Source organism: Oncorhynchus nerka, linkage group LG3 (genome assembly GCF_034236695.1).
Source record: "Oncorhynchus nerka isolate Pitt River linkage group LG3, Oner_Uvic_2.0, whole genome shotgun sequence".
NCBI lineage: Eukaryota > Metazoa > Chordata > Actinopteri > Salmoniformes > Salmonidae > Oncorhynchus > Oncorhynchus nerka.
This window is the reverse complement of record NC_088398.1, coordinates 63,744,047-63,767,763: the sequence shown is the minus strand read 5'-3', so window position 1 is coordinate 63,767,763 and position 23,717 is coordinate 63,744,047. Positions and strand designations below refer to the sequence as shown.

General features: G+C 44.5%; 1 protein-coding gene across 2 annotated transcripts in view; it reads right to left on the bottom strand.

The window, feature by feature from the left end:
• Window positions 1-23,717, bottom strand: part of LOC115112370 (radixin) — a 65,829-nt gene that overhangs the window by 2,317 nt on the left and 39,795 nt on the right. For both annotated transcript variants that reach the window (XM_065014569.1, XM_029639393.2), the window contains 11 exons: window positions 20,582-20,665; window positions 13,042-13,260; window positions 11,352-11,503; window positions 10,861-10,944; window positions 10,613-10,759; window positions 10,240-10,336; window positions 8,488-8,651; window positions 7,895-8,025; window positions 3,671-3,831; window positions 2,185-2,277; window positions 139-348 (listed from right to left, as the gene is read on the bottom strand). In XM_065014569.1, coding sequence (XP_064870641.1) covers window positions 139-348; window positions 2,185-2,277; window positions 3,671-3,831; window positions 7,895-8,025; window positions 8,488-8,651; window positions 10,240-10,336; window positions 10,613-10,759; window positions 10,861-10,944; window positions 11,352-11,503; window positions 13,042-13,260; window positions 20,582-20,644 — 1,521 coding nt within the window. In that variant the 5' untranslated portion in view covers window positions 20,645-20,665. The remainder of the gene's footprint in view (window positions 1-138; window positions 349-2,184; window positions 2,278-3,670; window positions 3,832-7,894; window positions 8,026-8,487; window positions 8,652-10,239; window positions 10,337-10,612; window positions 10,760-10,860; window positions 10,945-11,351; window positions 11,504-13,041; window positions 13,261-20,581; window positions 20,666-23,717) is intronic.

Here is a 23,717-nt window from a genome sequence, read left to right as displayed (position 1 = left end):
AGCATTTCGCTACACCGACAATAACATCTGCTAAATATGCGTGTGACCAATAAAACAGTATTTGATTTTTATATTTTGTTGAGCCTGTATGGGGTCTATCCATCCTAATGATGTGAGGCCACGTCTTCCTGAGCCTACCTGCAGCTGTTTCTTGACGCGTTCGTTCTTCTGGGCCTCTGTGACACGTTCCTCCTCGCTGCGGTGGCTGGTGACCCCGTCACTGTGCAGCTCGGTACTGCCCTCTGCGTTCGTCTCATCTTGCTCATCGTGCTCCGGCGCCGGGGGTGATGACATCACAGACTTCAGCTCCTCTTTAGTCTTTTCCAGGTCTTCCTGGGCTGAGATGGCCTGGCGGGAGGGTTAATGTGGGAATAACTGTTTGTCATTTGGTGTTCAATAAACTACTCATCTATTGTATCATATATAAAAATCATACAGTACTGACACATTTCAATATTCTATTTGGAACAGGAAACACAAAAACATTATTGCTTACACACACACACACACACACACACACACACAAACCAACACATTTCAAGACAACTTTGTCAAAAGACAGGGACACCTGTATTTAAAGTGCTTGCCGGTGTGGGACCTGAGTAGACCAGAGACTTTCCAAAAACAATAAAACACTCACGCAGACACACACATACTAAACTAGGGGTTAACATGCAAATAAGGGACACAATAACATCTTAAAAACATATTGTTCTGGCTCAAGCACACAATTTTAAAAACTCAGCTCTTACTCATACATATACTGAACAAAAATACAAAGGCAACATGCTACAATTTCAAAGATTTTACTGAGTTACAGTTCATATAAGGAAATCAGTCAATTGAAATAAATTCACTATGGATTTCACATGACTGGGAATAAATATATGCATCTGTTGGTCACAGATACCTTAAAAAAAAGGTAGGGGCGTGGATCAGAAAACCAGTCAGTATCTGGTATGACCCCTACATGCAGCGTGACTTCTCTCCTTTACATAGAGTTGATCAGGCTGCTGATTGTGGCCTGTGGAATGTTGTCCCAGTCCTCTTCAATGGCTATGCTAAATGGTTGGATATTGGGGGGGGGGGGGGGGGGGGACTAGAGCATACTGACGTACATGTAGATCCAGAGCATGTTCAATGGGTGACATTCCTGGTGAGTATGCAGTTCATGGAAGAACTGGGACATGTTTAGCTTCTAGGAATAGTTTACAGATCCTTGCGACATGGGGCCATGCAGAAACATGAGGTGATGGCAGCGTACGACAATGGGCCTCAGGATCTCATCACGGTATCTCTATGCATTCAAATTGCTATCAATAAAATGCAATCGTGTTCCTTATCCATAGCTTATGCCTGCCCATACCATAAGGCCACCTCTACCATGGGGCACTCTGTTCACCCACACAATGCCATACACGTGGTCTGCGGTTGTGAGGCCGGTTGGACGCATGGCCAAATTCTCTAAAATTATGTTGAAGCCGGCTTATGGTAGAGAAATTAACATTAAATTCTCTGGCAACAGTTTTGAAGGACATTCCTGCGGTCAGCATGCCAATTGTGTGCTCCCTCAAAATTTGAGACATCTGTGGCATGTGACAAAACTGCACCTATTAAAGTGGCCTTTTATTGTCCCCAGCACAAGGTGCACCTGTGTAAAGATAATGCTGTTTAATCAGCTTCTTGATATGCCACACCTATCAGGTGGATGGATTATCTTGGCAAAGGCGAAATGCTCACTAATAGGGATATATATACATTTGTGCACACAATTTGAGAGAAATAAGCTTTTTGTGCGTATGGAACATTTCTGGGATATTTTATTTCAGCTCAAGGAACATGGGACCAACACTGTACATGTTGCCTTTACATTTTTGTTCAGTGTACATTATGAATGCTGTTAAATTATTTGGTTTGAGGGCATACAGCCCCACACATTTGAATACAGACACTATTATTTATGTGTCAGTCCCAGGGGGCAGAGCAGTGGAGGCTGCTGGGGACGGCTCATAATAATGGCTGGAACTGAGTGTTCTGGCTGGAATGGAGTGAATGGAATGGTATCAAACACATGAAAACCATATGTTTATGTTTGATACCATTCTATTAACTCTATTCCAGACATTATTATGATCCATCCTTCCCTCAGTAGCTGCCACTGGATCAGAGAGAGGTAGCCGTTACTTTGTGTTGCCATTCAGTCGCCTCCTCTTCCTTCTTCCTCTTGGCCTCTTCAAGCAGAGCGATTTTGGCAGTGAATTCTCCTAGCTCAGCGGCCTGCGAGAGACAAGCACAAAGCACTCTTCTGTCAGACATACACACCAACACACTGGCCACCAGACTGCAAGAGCTGACCATGGCGCCCATGAGGTTTAATGGGCCAACCAGTATGAAAATGTAATTGACACATGGTTTCATGGTGAGTACTGTTAACCATGTAATACCACCCATTAAATATTCTTTGAAATACCAAAGAGAGAGTGGGGGGTGGTGAGAGCAGAGAACTTCCCCTGGGGCACGCCGTCTGCACATTAACACCTCAATCACAGATATCTGTCAGCACCCAGAGATTATATTTAGTTATCATTGCAAAATAGGCAGGTAGCCTGGCGGGTAGGAGCGTTGGGCCAGTAACTGAAAGGTTGCTGGATCAAATCCCCAAGCAAGGCAGTTAACCCACTGTTCCCCGGGCACTGATGACGTGGATGTTGATTGAGGCAGCCTCCAGCACCTCTCTGATTTTGATGGGTTGGGTAAAATGCGGAAGACACATTACAGTTGAATGCATTCAGTTGTACAACTGACTAGGTATCTCCTTTTCCCTTAAAGGTTACTGCCTCAGGGCCTTCCAACACTGTATAAATGTTATTTCCCTACACCCAATGACAAGGTGTCTAGTCTCTTTGGCTTATTGTCTCCCTCTCTCCGTATCACTCGTAACTCTACCAACTTGGCAGTACTTTTTTGGGATGTTATTTCACACCTTATTACTGTAGCTCAGAACGCATCCTTTGCATTATTACATACAGCCGGAAATAACGTTTGGATATTAGTGGTAACTCACCAGCATTTTGTTACAAGCATTTTGCTACACCCGCAATAACATCTGCTAAATATGTCTATGTGACCAATCAAATTTGATGTGGAAACATCTACATGAGCAATAAGCCTACTGTCAGTCATTTGGAGCTGTAAGCCATTAGTAGAGCTATGGGATTCCAGGTTAAATACCATGAGGAATAACCAAATCACCTTTGGAATGCATGTCGTAAAAGCATCCATACATTTTCTGTAAGCAAGGGAGGTGTTTACAAGAGGTCAGTCAGTGTCACTCATTTACATAGAACCATAGGTATTGACGTGATAATAATTTAGCAGGTACAGTGCAGATATGTTGTAGGTTAGAGTGTTTACAAAGGTTTTAGTGTGTTGGACAATCCAGAAGAGACCGATGGCTTAGAGAATTGCTGTATACCTGTCTACAGTAGGTATATGTACATCCTTCCTTCAGGTAATCAATCAATAGGAAGTTGAGTAGGGTGTCTATTATATTGCATTCATCAATCATTTAATATAAAATCAGTGATTTCTTCAAGGAAGGAAGGAAAGAAGGATGCACTGAAAGTATGTTAACAGGACCCTGATCAAAAGTGGTGAAGTGAAGTGTTACCAGTTGTTCCTGGTTCTTCATCTGGTCAGCGGACTGTTTAGCCAGCGCTGCCTTGGCCTCCTCTGCTGCCTGTCTCTCTCCCTCCAACCTTTCCGCCTCCTCCTTCGCTCTCTTCCTCTCCTGGTCCAACTCCAGGGCCCTGCGTGTCTGCTCCTCCAGCTCTGTGTGCACACACACACACACACACACATTACAACAATGTTACTGTATAACAAATATAATCAGATCTTAGCGAGAGTCGCACCTGTAGCGTTTGCTTCCAACTCACACTCTCAAATACATAGATCCCCTGAACGCAACTCACTCTCCAGATCCCAATCACTTGAATTCTGATCACACACTTGTATGTCATTATCACACACTATTTGGTTCAGTTCTTTGCACCCCATCATTGTGAGGTATTGTTTGTTTTGTGACACACTTCTATTCGGAGCTCTGTTTTTCCCATAATGGAAACCTCCCGTGTATGATAGTTTTTGCCTGCCTCACTAATGACCCCTTTTGCCTATTCCCTGCCTGTACTTTATCAGATTTCCTGTTATCTACCCATTGCCTGATCTCCCGGATGACGTTACTAGTCTTTTCCCTGCTTGTACTGTTGCCTTTTTGGACCCCCTGTGTATGACCTTCTGCCTGCCCCTGGACCCAGCTACCTGCCGCCTCCTGTAGTCCTTTACAAATAAACACCTGCTGCACCCTGCTCTTGAAACCAGCTCTCTGTCTCCCATCGTGTTCATTACAGCACCCATCTTTCCTGACACACATTCACACATTCATCTCATGAAACACAAGAGGAGGACTTGAATAATCTCCCAATAATCTGGAACACAAATGTTTATATAGGGAGATACCTCTGAGAAAGGCCCGACCTATATTTGATGAGAGCATTTCTAGAGGCAACATTCTGTAGAAATCAATCATTCTGATTGGAATGGCCCTTTCAGGATCAAATAATTTTTTATATTAGCCAAGCAAACTCTTGTCTTTTACCAACAGAATGGCTCTGCAGTAATTCGTTAGATCTGCTGGGGATTTCAGGGCTGTAGCTAACTCTCTCCCTCCAGCCGTTCACTATGTAAATACCCCCCAGGTGTGTTCTGTCCTTTTCGGTTATGACAGCCGTGGTGCTAGGGCCAACACTATAGAGAATGAATGTTCATGTCCCCCTACCTGTAACATGATAAAACAGCTAACAGTCCTCCTATGGTCTCTAAATGATAGCCCATTCCTCACTCCTCCTAATAAGAGCTAGTATGCAAATCCCAGTGTTGCGTACTATAGCGGTGAACTTGTCTGAACACCAGCTGTGAACTACAGCGGGTGTAAGTGTTACTCCAGGGTGTTGGTTGCATGATAACCTATGACATGTAAAATAAGTGAGATGATCAGTCCCATTTACATTGTTCCTCTGAAGTTGTATCCGTTGTTGGTGTGTGTGTGTAATGCATGTGCATGTCATTTGTGTGCATTTATGTAATGTAAGTGTGTGTGCGCGTGTGTAATGCATGCATGTAAGTGTGTGTGCGAGCGTGTGTAATGCATGCATGTGTGTAATGTTCATGCGCTTGTCGGGAAGTTTACATACACTTAGGTTGGAGTCATTAAAACTTCTTAGGGATCAAATCCCATTTAACTGGATCAATTTGACAACATCCGGTGAAATGGTAGAGCGCCAAATTCAAATGAATTTATTAGAAATATTTAACTTTCATACAATCACAAGTGCAATACACCAAATTAAAGCTTTACTTCTTGATAATCCAGCCACCGTGTCAGATTTCAAAAAGGCTTTACGGCGAAAGCAAACCATGCTATTATCGGAGGACAGCACCCTAACAAACAAACACAGACAATAATATTTCATCCAGCCAGACGCGACACAAAACTCAGAAATAACGATATAATTCATGCCTTACCTTTGAAGAGCTTCTTCTGTTGGCACTCCAATATGTCCCATAAACATCGAAAATTGTAATTTTGTTCATTTATATCGATTATATCGTTATATCTCCAAAATGTCCATTTATTTGGCGCGTTTGATACAGAAAAACATTGGTTCCAACTCGCTCAACATGACTTCAAAATATCTAATAAGTTACCTGTTATCTTTGTTCAAACAACTTTCCTAATACAACTTTAGGTTGTTTTAAACGTAAATATTCGATACAATTTAAGACGGGATAAAATGTGTTCAATAGCGGATAAAAACAAAGTGCTGCGAGCTTCAGGTCATGCGCCCCAACCACAACAGTACACTAGACTCAACCCTCGTTCTGAAAAGCCCTACTTCTTCATTACACAAAGGAAAAACATCAACCAATTTCTAAAGACTGTTGAGATCTGGAAGCGATAGGAACTGCAAGCAAGTGCCTTAGAAATCTAGATTCACATAGAAAAAACATTGAAAACACTCACCTCAACAACAACAAAAATTCCTAGATGGTTTGTCCTCGGGGTTTCGCCTGCCAAATAAGTTCTGTTATACTCACAGACATCATTCAAACAGTTTTCGAAACGTCAGAGTGTTTGCTATCCACATCTACTAATAATATGCATATCCTAGCTTCTGGGCCCGAGTAGCAGGCAGTTTACTTTGGGCACGCTTTTCATCTGGACGTGAAAATACCGCCCCTAGCCTAGAGAGGTTAAAACTAATTTTTCAACCACTCCACAAATTTCTTGTTAACAAACTATAGTTTGCAAGTCAGTTAGAAGATCTACATTGTGCGTGACACAAGTAATTTGTCCAACAAATGTTAACAGACTATTTCACTTATAAATTAACTGTATGACAATTCCAGTGGGTCAAAAGTTTACATACACTAAGTTGACTGTGCCTTTAAACAGCTTGTGAAATTCCAGAAAGGGATGGCATGGCTTTAGAAGCTTCTGATGGGCTAATTGACATCATTTGAGTCAATTGGAGGTGTACCTGTGGATGTCTTTCAAGGCCTACCTTCAAATTCAGCGCCTCTTTGCTTGACATCATGGGAAAATCTAAAGAAATCAGCCAAGACCTCAGGAAAAACAATTGTCGACCTCCATAAGTCTGGTTCATCCTTGGGAGCAATTTCCAAACACCTGAAGGTATCACGTTCATCTGTACAAACAATAGTACGCAAGTATTAACACCATGGGACCACACAGCTGTCATACCGCTCAGGAAGGAAATGCGTTCTGTCTCGTAGAGATGAACGTACTTACATTTACAGTACTTGTGCAAATCAAAGTGCAAATCAATCCCAGAACAACAGCAAAGGAACTTGTGAAGATGCTGGAGGAAACAGGCACAAAAGTATCTATATCCACAGTAAAACGAGTCCTATATCGACATAACCTGAAAAGCCACTCAGCAAGGAAGAAGCCACTGCTCCAAAACCAAAACCCAGACTACGGTTTGCAACTGCACATGAGGACAAAGATCGTACTTTTTGGAGAAATGTCCTCTGGTCTGATGAAACAAAAATAGAACTGTTGGCCATAATGACCATCGTTATGTTTGGAGGAAAACGGGGGAGGCTTGCAAGCCAAAGAACACCATCCCATCCGTGAAGCACAGGGTTGGCAGCATGATGTTGTGGGAGTTCTTTGCTGCAGGAGGGACTGTTGCACTTCACAAAATAGATGGCTTCATGAGGGAGGAAAATTATGTGGATATATTGAAGCAACATCTCAAGACATCAGTCAGGAAGTTAAAGCTTGGTCGCAAATTGGTCTTCCAAATGGACAATGACCCCAAGCATACTTCCAAAGTTGTGGCAAAATGGCTTAAGGACAACAAAGTCAAGGTATTGGAGTGGTTATCACTAAAGCCCTGACCTCAATCTTATAGAAAATGTGTGGGCAGAACTGAAAAAGTGTGTGCAAGGAGGCCTACAAACCCGACTCAGTTACACCAGCTTTGTCAGGTGAAATGGACCAAAATTCACCCAACTTATTGTGGGAAGCTTGTGGAAGGCTACCCGAAACGTTTCACCCAAGTTAAACAATTAAAGGCATTGCTACCAAATACTAATTGAGTGTATGTAAACTTCTGACCCACTGGGAATATGATGAAAGAAATAAAAGCTGAAATAAATCATTCTCTCTACTATTATTCTGACATTTCACATTCTTAAAATAAAGTGGTGATCCTAACTGACCAAATACAGGGAATTGTGAAAAACTGAGTTTAAATGTATTTGGCTAAGGTGTATGTAAACTTCCAACTTCAACTGTAGATACCTTTCTGGGCCTTTAGCGTCTGTTGCTCAATCTGTCTGAGCCTCTCGACAAGCTCGTCCTTCTCCTTCTCTATCTTCGCCCTCTCCTTCTCCGCATGCTCTCGTTTTCTCTTCTCGTTCTCTAGCTGGGCTCTGTAAAACAAAAGAGGCATAGTTCAGTTGATGAAAATGCCTGGGCTAATAATATATTCAAATTAAATGTAATTAATTGTTGAATATCTTACTCATATCATTCAATATTTTGTTGTATAAAATATGATCACAACACTGGTGCAACTTTCTGGAACTTCAAGATGCTTTACAAAAAGGTAAAACACAAAAATGCACATAAGAGCAATACAGAGATATCCAGTCCATAGCTGTCTCCAAATAGCCTCATTAGACACACGAGAGCAGTGATAGGATGGTGGATCGGCCTAATATTTCAATTGGATTTCTGTAATTCCCAATATCCGCTCTTCTCACCTCCTTTGAGGAATCAAGGGAATACAGAGATCCACCCTTTATATAGCTCTGGTACCGAGATATTTTATACAATGCTGCCCCCTTCTGGTCAGAATCACAACTACATGTTTGCATGTGTTCTTTCTGTACCTTTCCATCTGTTTGTGGTGTTTCTCCTCCCTGGCCTGGGCCTTCATTTGCTGAACCTCAATGGTGTCAGGCTTCCTCCTCCTCATGTACAGTTCGTGGTTCCCCATGCACAGCGCCAGGATACGCTTGTTGATCCGCAACCGCGGGGCATAGAACACAAAATCCTATAGAGAGAGGAGTGGAGAGGAAAAGGGGAGAGGAGGGAGAGGCAGGGAGGAGAGAGGAGGGGCGATGAGGGAGAGGCAGAGAGGAGAAGGAAGAGGCAAGGAGGAGAGGAGGGAGAGGCAGGGAGGAGAGAGGAGGAGAGGAGGGAGGAGGAGAGGAAAAGAGGAAGGGAGAGGAAAAGAGGAGGGGGGAGAGGAAAAGAGGAGGGGGAGAGGAAAAGAGGAGGGAGGCAGAGCAGGGAGGCGGAGGAAGGGGAGAGGAGAGGCGGAGGAAGGGGAGAGGAGAGGCGGATGAAGGGGAGAAGAGAGGCGGATGAAGGGGAGAGGAGAGGCGGAGGAAGGGGAGAGGAGAGGCGGAGGAAGGCAGGGAGGAGAGAGGAAAGGAGTGGAGGGAAGAAAAGGAAAAGAGAAAGGGGTTGACTCATTTTGCAGGTAGATTAGTGCAATGTCTTTATTATATTATCAATGTTTATTGTACATTGTGTTGTATTGTTTCCTCCCGCCTTCCCCAACCTTCCCAGTAGACTGACCAACCCTAAACCTTCCCCAACCTTCCCAGTAGACTGACCAACCCTAAACATTCCCAGTAGACTGACCAACCCTAAACCTTCCCCAACCTTACCAGTAGACTGCCAAACCCAAAACCTAACCCATCCTTCCCAGTAGACTGACCAACCCTAAACCTTCCCAGTAGACTGACCAACCCTAAACCTTCCCCAACCTTCCCAGTAGACTGCCCAACCCTAAACCTACCTTCCCAGTAGACTGCCCAACCCTAAACCTAACCCTACCTTCCCAGTAGACTGACCAACCCTAAACCTATCCCTACCTTCCCAGTAGACTGACCAACCCTAAACCTTCCCCAACCTTACCAGTAGACTGACCAACCCTAAACCTAACCCTACCTTCCCAGTAGACTGCCCAACCCTAAACCTATCCCTACCTTCCCAGTAGACTGACCAACCCTAAACCTACCTTCCCAGTAGACTGACCAACCCTAAACCTAACACTACCTTCCTGGTAGACTGACTAACCCTAAACCTAACCCTACCTTCCCAGTAGACTGACCAACCCTAAACCTTATCTTCCTAGTAGACTGACCAACCCTAAACCTAACCCTACCTTCCCGGTAGACTGACTAACCCTAAACCTAACCCTACCTTCCCGGTAGACTGACTAAGCCTAAACCTACCTTCCTGTTAGACTGACTAAGCCTAAACCTAACTCTACCTTCATGGTAGACTGACTAAGCCTAAACCGAACCCTATCTTCATGGTAGTCTGACTAAGCCTAAGCCTAAACCTAACTCTACCTTCATGGTAGACTGACTAAGCCTAAACCTAACCCTACCTTCCTGGTAGACTGACTAAGCCTAAACCCTACCTTCCCGGTAGACTGACTAACCCTAAACCTAACCCTACCTTCCCGGTAGACTGACTAAGCCTAAACCTACCTTTCTGTTAGACTGACTAAGCCTAAACCTACCTTCATGGTAGACTGACTAAGCCTAAACCGAACCCTATCTTCATGGTAGTCTGACTAAGCCTAAGCCTAAACCTAACTCTACCTTCATGGTAGACTGACTTACTGGAGCTTTCTTGTCGATGGGTTTGATGACAAACTTCTTGTCGCTGAAGGAGATGTTCCTGATCTCGCTCCAGGGGAAGCCAATCTTTGGTGTCAACCTGGGGAGAAGGGAAGGAAAAATACGGACTGTCTCAACACTATGCTAGTACAGTACTATGCCATGTGAAGGTAACTACCTACCCATATCAGTGTAGTATTAAATTAAGCTAGAGGCACCATCCATGCCCAGCAGAGGGCGATAGTGTCATGGAGTATATCTGACAAGGCCATGCTCAGTTATGCTCTCTTACGTTCCACCTTAGTGGATGAATGGCATATTCCACCTTCCACTCTAAAATAACAACAACAAAAAACTGTATATCAGTATTGCGTACTTGTCCTCGTGTTCGTAGATATTGAGTCCCAGTGCATCCACACCCAGCCACAACTCTGTTCCCTTCTTGTTCTTGATCTCAAAGTAGTTGACGCCATACATCTCCAGGTCCTGGGCTATCTTCAGATACTCCATCACTGAGTCCTCGCTGTGGACACAAACACACATTACAACTTGTGTAGAGAAGCAAGTTTGACACTAACAGACTCATAAAGAAACACACATATAGAGCCTTATACAAAGCCCTACCTGAGCATGCCTCTGTGTTCCTCATGCCAGGTCTGTATTCTGTCCTCCCACTGCTCCTTAGTCAACTTGTGCTGCTCCAAGACTCTGCAGGACACACAAAAACATACAAAGGGTTATTCAAACAGGGTTATTCAAAAAGGGCCACCCTAGAGGCCTAGCATCAAAAGACAGAACAGATTTATAGTGAGGGAGGGGCAAGCCACTGTACTGAAGAACAACTCCTTTACAAAACCACACAATCCCTCCCTCCAGCACACACTAACGGGGGAGTATGGAGAGAATTCATTAAGTAGCAGGCCATTCCAGCCTCCTCAACCATTGTAGGAGCAATTTCAATAGAGATTCTGAGTTACTATGACAGCAAGACTCTTCCCCTGGTATTCTTTGAGTGGGACAGAGAGGGGCAGAGGAAGTGAAGGTGGAAATGTGGAGGTCTCTTCTGTACAGAGAGGGTTAGAGAGGGGACAGAGAGGTGCGTGTGGGGTACGGACCTCTGTGGCAGCAGGCGGTCGGAGGTGAGGTAGCCAGGCCTGTGGAGGTCTCTGTTGTAGTCTGCGTACTTGGCCTGGACAGAGTAGGAGGCCAGCAGCACGGCTGTCTCTGGAGGACAGTAGTTCTCATCATTCAGGATGGCCTCCTTTACCTGGCATGGGCAGGGAACACACACACACTTGTTTAAGTACTTTGTTTGGATTTGCAATGTACATTGTGAGTATGAAGGACACCAATAAATAGTGAACAAAAATAAACGTAACATGCAACAATTTCAAAGATTTTACAGTGACAGTTCATATAAGGAAATCAGTCAATTTAAATAATTTCATTAGGCCCTAATCTATGGATTTTACATGACTGGGAATACAGATATGCATCTGTTGGTCACAGATACCTTTAAAAAAAGGTAGGAGCATGGATCAGAAAACCAGTCAGTATCTGGTATGACCACCATTTGCCTCATGCAGCTTGACACATCGCCTTCGCATAAAGTTGATCAGGCTGTTGATTGTGGCCTGTGGAATGTTGTCCCAGTCCTCTTTAATGGCTGTGCAAAGTTGCTGGATATTGCCGGGATCTTGAAATCACTGTCGTACAAGTCGATCCAGAGGATCCCAAACATGCTCAATATCTGGTGAACTGGGGCATTTTCAGCTTCCAGGAATTGTGACATGGGATCGTGCATTATCATGCTGAAACATGAGGTGATGGTGGCGGATGAATGGAATGACAATGGGCCTCAGGATGTACGGTATCTCTGTGCATCTCTGTATCTCTGTGCATTCAAATTGCAATTAATAAAATGCAATCGTGTTCGTTGTCTGTAGCTAATGCCTGCCCATACTATAACCCCTCCGCCACCATGGGGCACTATGTTCACAACGTTGACATCAGCAAACCACTCGCACACACACAAAGCCATACACGCTGTCTGCCATCTGCCCGGTACAGTGAAACCGGAATTCATCCGTGAAGAGCACACTTCTCCAGCATGCCAGTGGCCATCGAAGTTCAGCATTTGCCTAATGAAGTTGGTTACGACGCCGGACTGTGGTCAGGTAAAGACCCTGGTGAGGACGATGAGCACGCAAATGAGCTTCCCTAAGATGGTTTCTGACAGTTTGTGCAGAAACATTTCAGTTGAGCAAACCCACAGCTGCCCGGATGGCTGGTCTCAGAGGATCCCGCAGGTGAAGACTTCAGATGTGGACGTCCTGGGTTGGCGTGGTTACGTGGTCGGTTGGACGTACTGCCAAATTCTCTAAAACAACATTGGAGGTGGCTTATGGTTGATAAATTAACATTAAATTATCTGGCAACCGCTCTGGTGGACAATCCTGCAGTCAGCATGTCAATTGCACGCTCCCTCAAAACTTGAGACATCTGTGGCATTGTGTTGTGACAAAACTGCAAATTTTAGAGTGGCCTTTTATTGTTCTCAGCACAAGCTGCAAATAATCATGCTGTTTAATCAGCTTCTTGATATGCCACACCTGTCAAGTGGATGGGTTCTTGGCAAAGGAGAAAAGCTCACTTACTTACAAAACATGTGACCAACTATTTACATGTTCCGTTTATATTTTTGTTCAATATAAGTGTGTGTGTGTGTGTGTGTGTGTGTGTGTGTGTGTGTGTGTGTGTGTGTGTGTGTGTGTGTGTGTGTGTGTGTGTGTGTGTGTGTGTTACCTGCAGGAAGAAGAGTCTCTGCGTGATCTCCTGGATGAGTTCCTCAGACACGTCCTCAGGGAAGAACTTGGCTCTGAACTTAAACTGCAGAGGGTTCTCCTTCTTCACATCCTGCTGCGTCACCTTCTTGTTGAGTTTGAGCCACGTGCTATAGCCTTTACTGTCTGTGTACTGCAGGCCAAAGAACCACACCTCCCGGAGGCCCACTGTCTTCACCACCTGAAAACACAATATGTGTCAATGGTTAGCAGGTTAGGCCTCACGTAGCACTGAGAACCCAGATTCACCCTAGCCCAAAGCCTGCTCACCATTGGAGGCTCAAGTGTGTGAGCCACCTCACTGTTTCACCCATAAGTGGGAGAACATCACTTTTTTTACAACACTCCTCTTTTCTCCATTCACACGACATCTCTTTCTCTCTCTCAGAAAGGCCCCTGAGGGTGTGTTCTCTCAGTTGCCGGCTCAACCATCAGGCCTGATGTGATTTACAGTCAATAGAGCACCGCTGACCAGGGACATCATTCACTAACAACACATCATTAACTCTCCTCTCAATCTTACTCTGTCCATTTCTCACTCCCTCTGTGGCCCCATTCTCTCAAACACACACTTGTATTGAACGAAGCCTGTTTGTGTTTTATTATTATTTCATTATCATCGGGGACACACACACCCATTCAAAAGTTTGGGGTCAGTTAGAAATGTCCTTGTTTTTTAAATCAAATTGATCAGAAATAGTGTAGATATTGTTAATGTTGTTATTTACTATTGTAGCTGGAAACAGCTGATTTTGAATGGAATATCTACATAGGCGTACAGAGGCCCATTATCAGCAACCATCACTCCTGTGTTCCAATGGCACATTGTGTTAGCTAATCCAAGTTTATCATTTTAAAAGGCTAATTGATCATTATAAAACCCTTTTGCAATTATGTTAGCACAGCTGAAAATTGTTCTGATTAAAGAAGCAATAAAACTGGCCTTCTTTAGACAAGTTGAGTATCTGGAGTATCAGCATTTGTGGGTTTGATTACAGGCTCAAAATAGGCAGAAACAAATCACTTTCTTCTGAAACTCATCAGTCTATTCTTGTTCTGGGGTTGAAGGCTATTTATTCCATGTGAGAAATTGCCAAGAAACTGAAGATCTCGTACAACACTGTGCTACTCCCTTCACAGAACAGCGCAAACTGGACCTAAACAGAATAGAAAGAGGAGTGAGAGGCCCTGGTGCACAACTGAGCAAGAGGACAAGTACATTAGAGTGTCTAGTTTGAGAAACAGACACCTCACAAGTCCTCAACTGGCAGCTACATTAAATAGTACCCTCAAAACACCAGTCTCAATGTCAACAAAGAAGAGGCGACTGACTCTGGGATGCTGGCCTTCTAGGCAGAGTTGCAAAGAAAAAGCCATCTCTCAGATTGGCCAATAAAAAGAAAAGATTAAGATGGGCAAAAGAACACAGACACTGGACAGAGGAAGATTGGAAAAAGGTGCTATGGACAGACAACTCTAGGTTTGAGGTGAAAAGTGAAAAGATGCTGGAGGAGTGCTTGACGCCATCTGTCAAGCATGGTGGAGGCATTGTGATGGTCTGGGGGTGCTTTGGTGGTGGTAAAGTGGGAGATTTGTACAGGGTAAAGAGATCTTGAAGAAGGAAGGCTATCACTCCCTTTTGCACAGTCACCGGATCTCAACCCTATTGAGCTGTTGTTGGAGAAGCTTGACCGTATGGTACATAAGAAGTGCCCATCAAGCCAATCCAACTTGTGGGAGGTGCTTCAGGAAGCATGGGGTGAAATCTCTTCAGAATACCACAACAAATTGACGAATAGAATGCCAGGATCCTAGTTGGAGGATTCTTTGAGGAGGATTCTTTGACGAAAGCAAAGTTTGAAGAACACAATTATTATTTAAATTAAAAATCCTTATTTATAAACCATGTTAACGTCTTGACTATATTTCCTATTCATTTTGCAACTAATTTAATGTATGTTTTCATGGAATACAAGAACATTTCTAAGTGACCCCAAACTTTTGAACAGTAGTGCATATGTGTACATTATGATTCATCTCAAAACAGGCCTCCTAGATCACAGAAATGGAGGGGTAACTCCTGAGGTATGTTAGTACTAATATTGACATGCATAACACCATAGAGCCTTTCTTTTTCATTTCACCTTTATTTAACCAGGTAGGCTAGTTGAGAACAAGTTCTGCGAAATGGCCAAGATAAAGCACAGCAGTTCGACACATACAACAACACAGAGTTACACATGGAATAAACAAACAGTCAATAATACAGTAGAAAAAGTCTATACACAGTGTGTGCAAATGAGGTAAGGTAAGGGAGGTAAGGCAATATATAGGCCAATAGTGGTGAAGTAATTACAATATAGCAATTAAACACTGGAGTGATAGATATGCATAAGATTAATGTGCGATTGTGTGTGATTTTTGCAGTTCATTCCAGTCATTGGCAGCAGAGAACTGGAAGGAAAGGCGGCCAAAGTAAGAATTGGCTTTGGGGTGACCAGTGAAATATACCTGCTGGAGCGTGTGCTACGGGTGGGTGCTGCTATGGTGACCAGTGAGCTGAGATAAGGCGGGGCTTTACCTAGCAAAGACTTGTAAATGACCTAGAGCCAGTGTGTTTGCGAAGAATATGAAGCGAGGGCTAACCAACGAGAGCGTACAGGTCGCAGTGGTGGGTAGTATATGGGGCTTTGGTGACAAAACGGATGGCACCATGATAGACTGCATCCAATTTGTTGAGTAGAGTGTTGGAGGCTAGTTTGTATATTACATCACCGAAGTCGTTGATCGGTAGGATAGTCAGTTTTACGAGGGTATGTTTGGCAGCATGAGTGAAGGAGGCTTTGTTGCGAAATAGGAATCCGATTCTAGGTTTAATTTTGGACTGGAGATGCTTAATGTGAGTCTGGAAGGAGAGTTTACAGTCTAACCAGACACCTAGGTATTTGTAGTTGTTCACATATTCTAAGTCAGAACCGTCCAGAGTAGAGATGGACGGGCGGGTAGGTGCGAGCAGCGATCGGTTAAAGAGCATGCATTTAGTTTTACTTGCATTTAAGAGCAGTTGAAGGCCACGGAGGAAGAGTTGTATGGCGTTGAAGCTCGTCTTGAGGTTAGTTAACACAGTGTCCAAAGAAGGGCCAGAAGTATCCAGAATGGTGTCGTCTGCGTAGAGGTAAATCAGAGAATCACCAGCAGCAAGAGCGACATCATTGATGTATTCAGAGAAGAGAGTTGGCCTGAGAATTGAACCCTGTGGCACCCCATAGAGACTGCTAGAGGTCCAGACAACAGGCCCTCCGATTTGACACACTGAACTCTATCAGAGAAGTAGTTGGTGAACCAGGCGAGGCAGTCATTTGAGAAACCAAAGCTGTTGAGTCTGCCAATAAGAATGTGGTAATTGACAGAATCAAAAGCCTTGGCCATGTCGATGAATACGGCTGCACAGTATTGTCTCTTATGATGTGGTTATGATATCATTTAGGACCTTGAGCGTGGCTGAGGTGCACCCACGACCAGCTCTGAAACCAGACTGCATAGCGGAGAAGGTACAGTGGGATTTGAAATGGTCGGTAATCTGTTTGTTAACTTGGTTTTTAAAGACCTTAGAAAGGCAGGGTAGGTTAGATATGTCTGTAGCAGTTTGGGTCTAGACTGTCTCCCCCTTTGAAGAGGGGGATGACCGCGGCAGCTTTCCAATCTTTGGGAATCTCAGACAATACGAAAGAGAAGTTGAACAGGCTAGTAATAGGGGTTGCAACCATTTTGGCAGATCATTTTAGAAAGAGAGGGTCCAGATTGTCTAGCCCGGCTGATTTGTAGGGGTCCAGATTTTGCAGCTCTTTCAGAACATCAGTTATCTGGATTTGGGTGAAGGAGAAATGGGGAGGCGTGGGCGAGTTGCTGTGGGGGTTGCAGGGCTGTTGACCGTGGTAGGGGTAGCCAGGTGGAAAGCATGGCCAGCCATAGAAAAATGTTGAGAATTTCAATTATCATGGATTTATTGGTGGTGACAGTGTTTCCTAGCCTCAGTGCAGTGGGCAGCTGGGAGGAGGTGCTCTTATTCTCCATGGACTTTATAGTGTCCCAGAACTTTTTTGAGTTTGTGCTACAAGGCCTACTCACTGAAGTGTTTTAGGGAGAGTTTGACATTGATGAGGGGTTGTCGTTTGACCGCAGACCCATTACGGGTGCAGGCAATGAGCCAGTGATCGCTGAAATCTTGGTTGAAGACAGCAGAGGTTTATTTGGAGGGCAAGTTGGTTAGGATGATGTCTAGGAGGGTGCCCGTATTTACGGATTCTGGGTTGTACCTGGTAGGTTCATTGATAATTTGTGTGAGATTGAGGGCATCAAGCTTCGATTGTAGGATGGCCGGGGTGTTAAGCATGTCCCAGTTTAGATGACCTAGCAGCACGAGCTCTGGAGATAGATGGGGGGCAATCAATTCACATATGGTGTCCAGGGCACAGCTGGGGGCAGAGGGTGGTCTATAGCAAGCGGCAACGGTGAGAGACATGTTTCTGGAAAGGTGGATTTTTAAAAGTAGGAGCTTGAATTGTTTGTGCACAGACCTGGATAGTGAGACAAAACTCTGCAGGCTCTCTCTGTTATCTCTGCAGCTTCTTTGTGCTATTGGGGAAAATAAATATTAGATTGATGAAATATGTTACTGAATTTTATTTGGAATTCAGTTTAATTTCAGTTTTCAGACCTGATTTGCTCGTTTTTATTTAGTCGTCTAAAAATATATCTATTTTGTTATAATATGATTTAGTTTCAGTTTTCGTGTTCGGTTCAGAAAGCATGCATGGGCCAGGCTAGGAGCCATGTGTGTTGAAAAGTGTTTTTTGGGGATGTCACTAATGGGGGGCAGTAATACAGTCATGACCAAAAGTTTTGAGAATGACAAATATTACTTTTCACAGAGTCTGCTGCCTCAGTTTGTATGATGGCAATTTGCAAATACTCCAGAATGTTATGAAGAGTGATCAGTTGAATTGCAATTAATTGCAAAGTCCCTCTTTGCCATGCAAATGAACTGAATCCCAAAAAATAATTTCTACTGTATTTCAGCTCTGCCAGAAAAGGATCAGCTGACATCATGTCAGTGATTCTCTCGTTAACACAGGTGTGAGTGTTGACGAGAACAAGGCTGGAGATCACTCTGTCATGCTGAATGAGTTTAAATAACAGACTGGAAGTTTCAAAAGAAGGGTGATGCTTGGAATCATTGTTCTTCCTCTGTCAACCATAGTTACCTGCAAACACTCATTGTTTTGCACAAAAAGTGCTTCACAGGCAAGGATATTGCTGCCAGTAAGATTGTACATAAATCAACCATGTATCGGATCATCAAGAACTTCAAGGAGAGCGGTTCAATTGTTGTATAGAAGGCTTCAGGGTGCCCAAGAAAGTCCAGCAAGCGCCAGGACCGTCTGCTAAAGTTGATTCAGCTGCGGGATCGGGGCACCACCAGTACAGAGCTTGCTCAGGAATGGCAGCAGGCAGGTGTGAGTGCATCTGTGTGCACAGTGAGGCAAAGACTTTTCGAGGATGGCCTGGTGTCAAGAAGGGCAGCAAAGAAGCCACAGGGACAGACTGATATTCTGCAAAAGGTACAGGGATTGTACTGCTGAGGACTGGGGTAAAGTCATTTTCTCTGATGAATCCCCTTTCCGATTGTTTGGGGCATCCAGAAAAAAACTTGTCCGGAGAAGACAAGGTGAGCGCTACCATCAGTCCTGTGTCATGCCAACAGTAAAGCATCCTGAGACAATTCATGTGTGGGGCTGCTTCTCCGCCAAGGGAGTGGGCTCACTCACAATTTTGCCTAAGAACACAGCCACGAATAAAGAATGGTACCAACACATCCTCCGAGAGCAATTTCTCCCAACCATCCAGGAAGAGTTTGGTGACTAACAATGCCTTTTCCAGCATGATGGAGCACATTGCCATAAGGCAAAAGTGATAACTACGTGGCTTTGGGAACAAAACAATGATATTTTGGGTCCATGGCCAGGAAACTCCCCAGACCTTAATCCCATTGAGAACTTGTGGTCAATCCTCAAGAGGCAGGTGGACAAACAAAACCCCACAAATTCTGAAAAACTCCAAGCATTGATTATGCAAGAATGGGCTGCCATCAGTCAGGATGTGTCCCAGACACTAATTGACAGCATGCCAGGGCGGATTGCGGAGGTCTTGAAAAAGAAGTGTCAACACTGCAAATAGACTTTTTGCATCAACTTCATGTAATGGTCACTTATGAAATGCTTGTAATTATACTTCAGTATTCCATAGTAACATCTGACAAAAATATGTAAAGACACTGAAGCAGCAAACTTTGTGAAAATTAATATTTGTGTCATTCTCAAAACTTTTGGCCACGACTGTACATAATGAGGTGATGGGTCAGGTCATAGGTTAGGCTGAGTTTCATCTCTCGTGGACAGACCAGTTCAACAGAAATGGTACCATAGATCAGCCATGGTACAACAGGATGCATTAGACAAAAAGCAGTATTAGTTCCGGTGCTTTGAACAAATCACGATTTCGGAAGAGGAGGGAACAATCGGCCATCAGACTTGGATCAACAGTTGGCCCAGTGCGGTGTGTGTGAGAGTGTGTATGTGAGTGAGTGAGTGAGTGAGTGAGTGAGTGAGTGAGTGAGTGAGTGAGTGAGTGAGTGAGTGAGTGAGTGAGTGAGTGAGTGAGTGAGTGAGTGAGTGAGTGAGTGAGTGAGTGAGTGAGTGAGTGAGTGAGTGGAGTTAGAGAGAAATTATTTTGTAGAAAATGCAACAGAGTATCTTGTAGTGTGTGTGTCTTTGTGTGTGTTGCAGCGATTATCACATGGTGTGCATGCAAGAGTGTAAGTAAAGGTCATTGGAGTCCAGTGACTGAGTGTGTCATTGGAGTCCAGTGTGTCCACTGATATGACTCTGCCTGCGTGACCAGCAGAGTCAGCAGAAGAGGATGCCTGCTGAGTCAGAGCTGGGCTCCAGTCCAGCACTACAGAGATAACTAGTTTCTAACAATCAGACTAGAATGGAGTCGCAAATTGAACTGACTGTCAACGTAAACCACATTACGAGTTAAAAGGTTTTGAATATCAGCATTTCCTCGACTCACGTACATAGCCATTTCCTGTCTCAATCAGCTTCCATGGCAAACACATGCAAACAATATCTGTCTCTACATCTCTCTGCCTATCCCTCTCTGCTGCTCCAGCAGTCTCCTGTAGCCCACCCGAGTTCTGCTACTGAAAGCTGCCCTTTCTTCACACAACACACACACTGGCCTCCCACCTCTCTGTCTCAGTCTCCACTGGCCTCTCTCTGTCACTGCTCTGCACAATGACTGCTTTGTTTCTCTGTCTCAGTCTCTTCCTCTCTGTTCCTGACAATACCCATACAGGCTCTAACTAGACCAGCTCCCAGCCTTGTTGACCCTCTATAGTGTGTGTGTGTGTGTCTGTTCTAAGTCAACCCCATGCTTACCTGGTCAAAGAGCTGTTTGCCGGTGGTGTTGGGCTGGATGGCAAACTCCAGCTCTGCATCCATGGTGGTGACCCGCACATTGATCTACATAGACAGACAGAATAACCATTAGTAACTCATATGTTCATAAACACAGACAGTACTTTAAGCAAAAGGAGAGGAAACATTTGTGCACAGCAGGGTAATTCTCTTCCAAGGTGCTGGTTTTGACGAGACCAATTTGAGCACAGCAAATTCAGAGGAAACAGATACACATGTTAATGTTCCACAGATATGTGTGTCACACAGAACCCACTTGGCAGCATGCTCCCCCTCCCTTCCCCCTCCCTCCCTCAGCCAGTCTCCTTATCTGCATCCCTCCATCTCACAGCTGGAATGAAGAGAACACATACTGTTAATGTACAGCAGTAAAAAGTGAGAGTCCATGACACTGATACACCACCACTGCTGGGTAACTGAAAAGAGAGGGCCAAGAACTTTAGCGGCATATACTGTAGCCTAACGTGTGTTCACGTGGATGTTGGAGTTATCGGACTGTGTTGAGTGGGCACCTGTGCAGTCTTCTGCTGAAGACATGTAAGTGTGTGTGCTCCACTTCTTATCATTCTTCTAGAAATATCTCTAACCTCTTGTAGGACATCTACTCAAACACTCCATATGCACGCCACGAGCACACAAGTCAGACAGGCTCTCATTCTCATAGAATTTATGTCAACTACCCCTTTATGTGACTGCTTAGTTAAATAAAAAGGTTAAATAAAAAAGAACAACAAAAAAAGTTGCGCAACGATGCATCCAAGAGGGCTGTGCCACAGACATACCCCCTGAGGACGAAACACACACACACACACACACACACACACAAAATAACTCCTGTCAATTCACATGATGCAGCTCATAAGACACAAAATAAGCCAGAAAGTGCTCTGGGCCAGAATCTAAGTGAGTCACACTTGCTCTGTTGAAATGATCCCCTCTCTCACTCTCTCTGTCCCATTTCTCTCCCCCTCTCCTCTCGTCCCGAGGCACTGAGCTTCACAGAAAGAGGGTACAATAGCAGTCATTTGGCACCAGAATAGCAGCAGCAGCCATTTGACTGAGGATTCTCTGATGGCCCTTTAGCGCACTGGTTCTCAATCCTGGTCCTGGGGACCCAAAGGGGTGCACATTTGTTTTTGCCCTAGCACTACACAGCTGATTTAAATTATCAACTCATCAAAAGGATTTGATGATTTGAACAGGTGTGTAGTGCTAGGGCAAAAACAAATGTGCACCCCTTTGGGTCCCCGGGACCAGGATTGAGAACCACTGCTTTAGCGCGTCAATGAGTAAATACCTCTGCTACAGAAACAGAACTCTGGGTTTGAATTACTCACCGCTTTAAAAATAAATCCTCAATGCCAGCTGAACTTGAGGAGTGAATAGTGCAGTGTAGTTCTGTTCTAGGTGCTGAGATGTAGGCCAAAGACGGAGATTAAATAAATTATTTCAGATTTGCACAAGGGGCAATAATGGACTCAATCCAATGCAATCCAGGATATCAGAACTCTGTTTGCGCCAAAGCTAAAAGTCATAAGACGCTTTTAACCGTTAATGAAAACATACGCCATCTTAATCACATATATAGAACACAGAGGCCTCAGAACAGGCAGACAGCAGTAGCAATACAGAGATATAACATCTTCAGAAAAGACAGGAATGCCTACAGAGAGGTGTTGCTGCATATGTTCAGAGCCATATTCCTCATATTTGATCTCATGTTAAATGTTTTTGAAGTGTTGTAGTTGAAAGTTCACCTGCCCCATCTAAAGCCTATTATTTTGTGGTGCTGCTATTTGCCATCAAGTGCTAACAGTCAGTATTTGTATAACGTGTTAGAGGTCGAACGATTATGATTTTTCAACGCTGATATCGATACCGGTTATTGGAGGACCAAAAAAAGCCGATACCGATTAAATTGGACGATTTTTATATACACTGCCCAAAAAAATAAAGGGAACACTTAAACAACACAATGTAACTCCAAGTCAATCACACTTCTGTGAAATCAAACTGTTCACTTAGGAAGCAACACTGATTGACAATAAATTGTGCAAATGGAATAGACAACAGGTGGAAATTATGGGCAATTAGCAAGACTCCCCCAATAAAGGAGTGGTTCTGCAGGTGGTGACCACAGACCACTTCTCAGTTCCTATGCTTCCTGGCTGATGTTTTGGTCACTTTTGAATGCTGGCGTTGCTTTCACTCTAGTGGTAGCATGAAACGGAGTCTACAACCCACACAAGTGGCTCAGGTAGTGCAGCTCATCCAGGATGGTACATCAATGCGAGCTGTGGCAAGAAGGTTTGCGGTGTCTGTCAGCGTAGTGTCCAGAGCATGGAGGTGCTACCAGGAGACAGGCCAGTACACCAGGAGACGTGGAGGAGGCCGTAGGAGGGCAACAACCCAGCAGCAGGACCGCTACCTCCGCCTTTGTGCAAGGAGGAGCAAGAGGAGCACTGCCAGAGCCCATCAAAATGACCTCCAGCAGGCCACAAATGTGCATGTGTCTGCTCAAACGGTCAGAAACAGACTCCTTGAGGGTGGTATGAGGGCCCGACGTCCACAGGTGGGGGTTGTGCTTACAGCCCAACACCGTGCAGGACGTTTGGCATTTGCCAGAGAACACCAAGATTGGCAAATTTGCCACTAGCGCCCTGTGCTCTTCACAGATGAAAGCAGGTTCACACTGAGCACATGTGACAGATGTGACAGAGTCTGGAGATGCCGTGGAGAACGTTCTGCTGCCTGCAACATCCTCCAGCATGACCGGTTTGGCGGTGGGTCAGTCATGGTGTGGGGTGGCATTTCTTTTGGGGGCCACACAGCCCTCCATGTGCTCGCCAGAGGTAGACTGACTGCCATTAGGTACCGAGATGAGATCCTCAGACCCCTTGTGAGACCATATGCTGGTGCGTTTGGCCCTGGGTTCCTCCTAATGCAAGACAATGCTAGACCTCATGTGGCTGGAGTGTGTCAGCAGTTCCTGCAAGAGGAAGACATTGATGCTATGGACTGGTCCGCCCGTTCCCCAGACCTGAATCCAATTGAGCACATCTGGGACATCATGTCTCGCTCCATCCACCAATGCCAC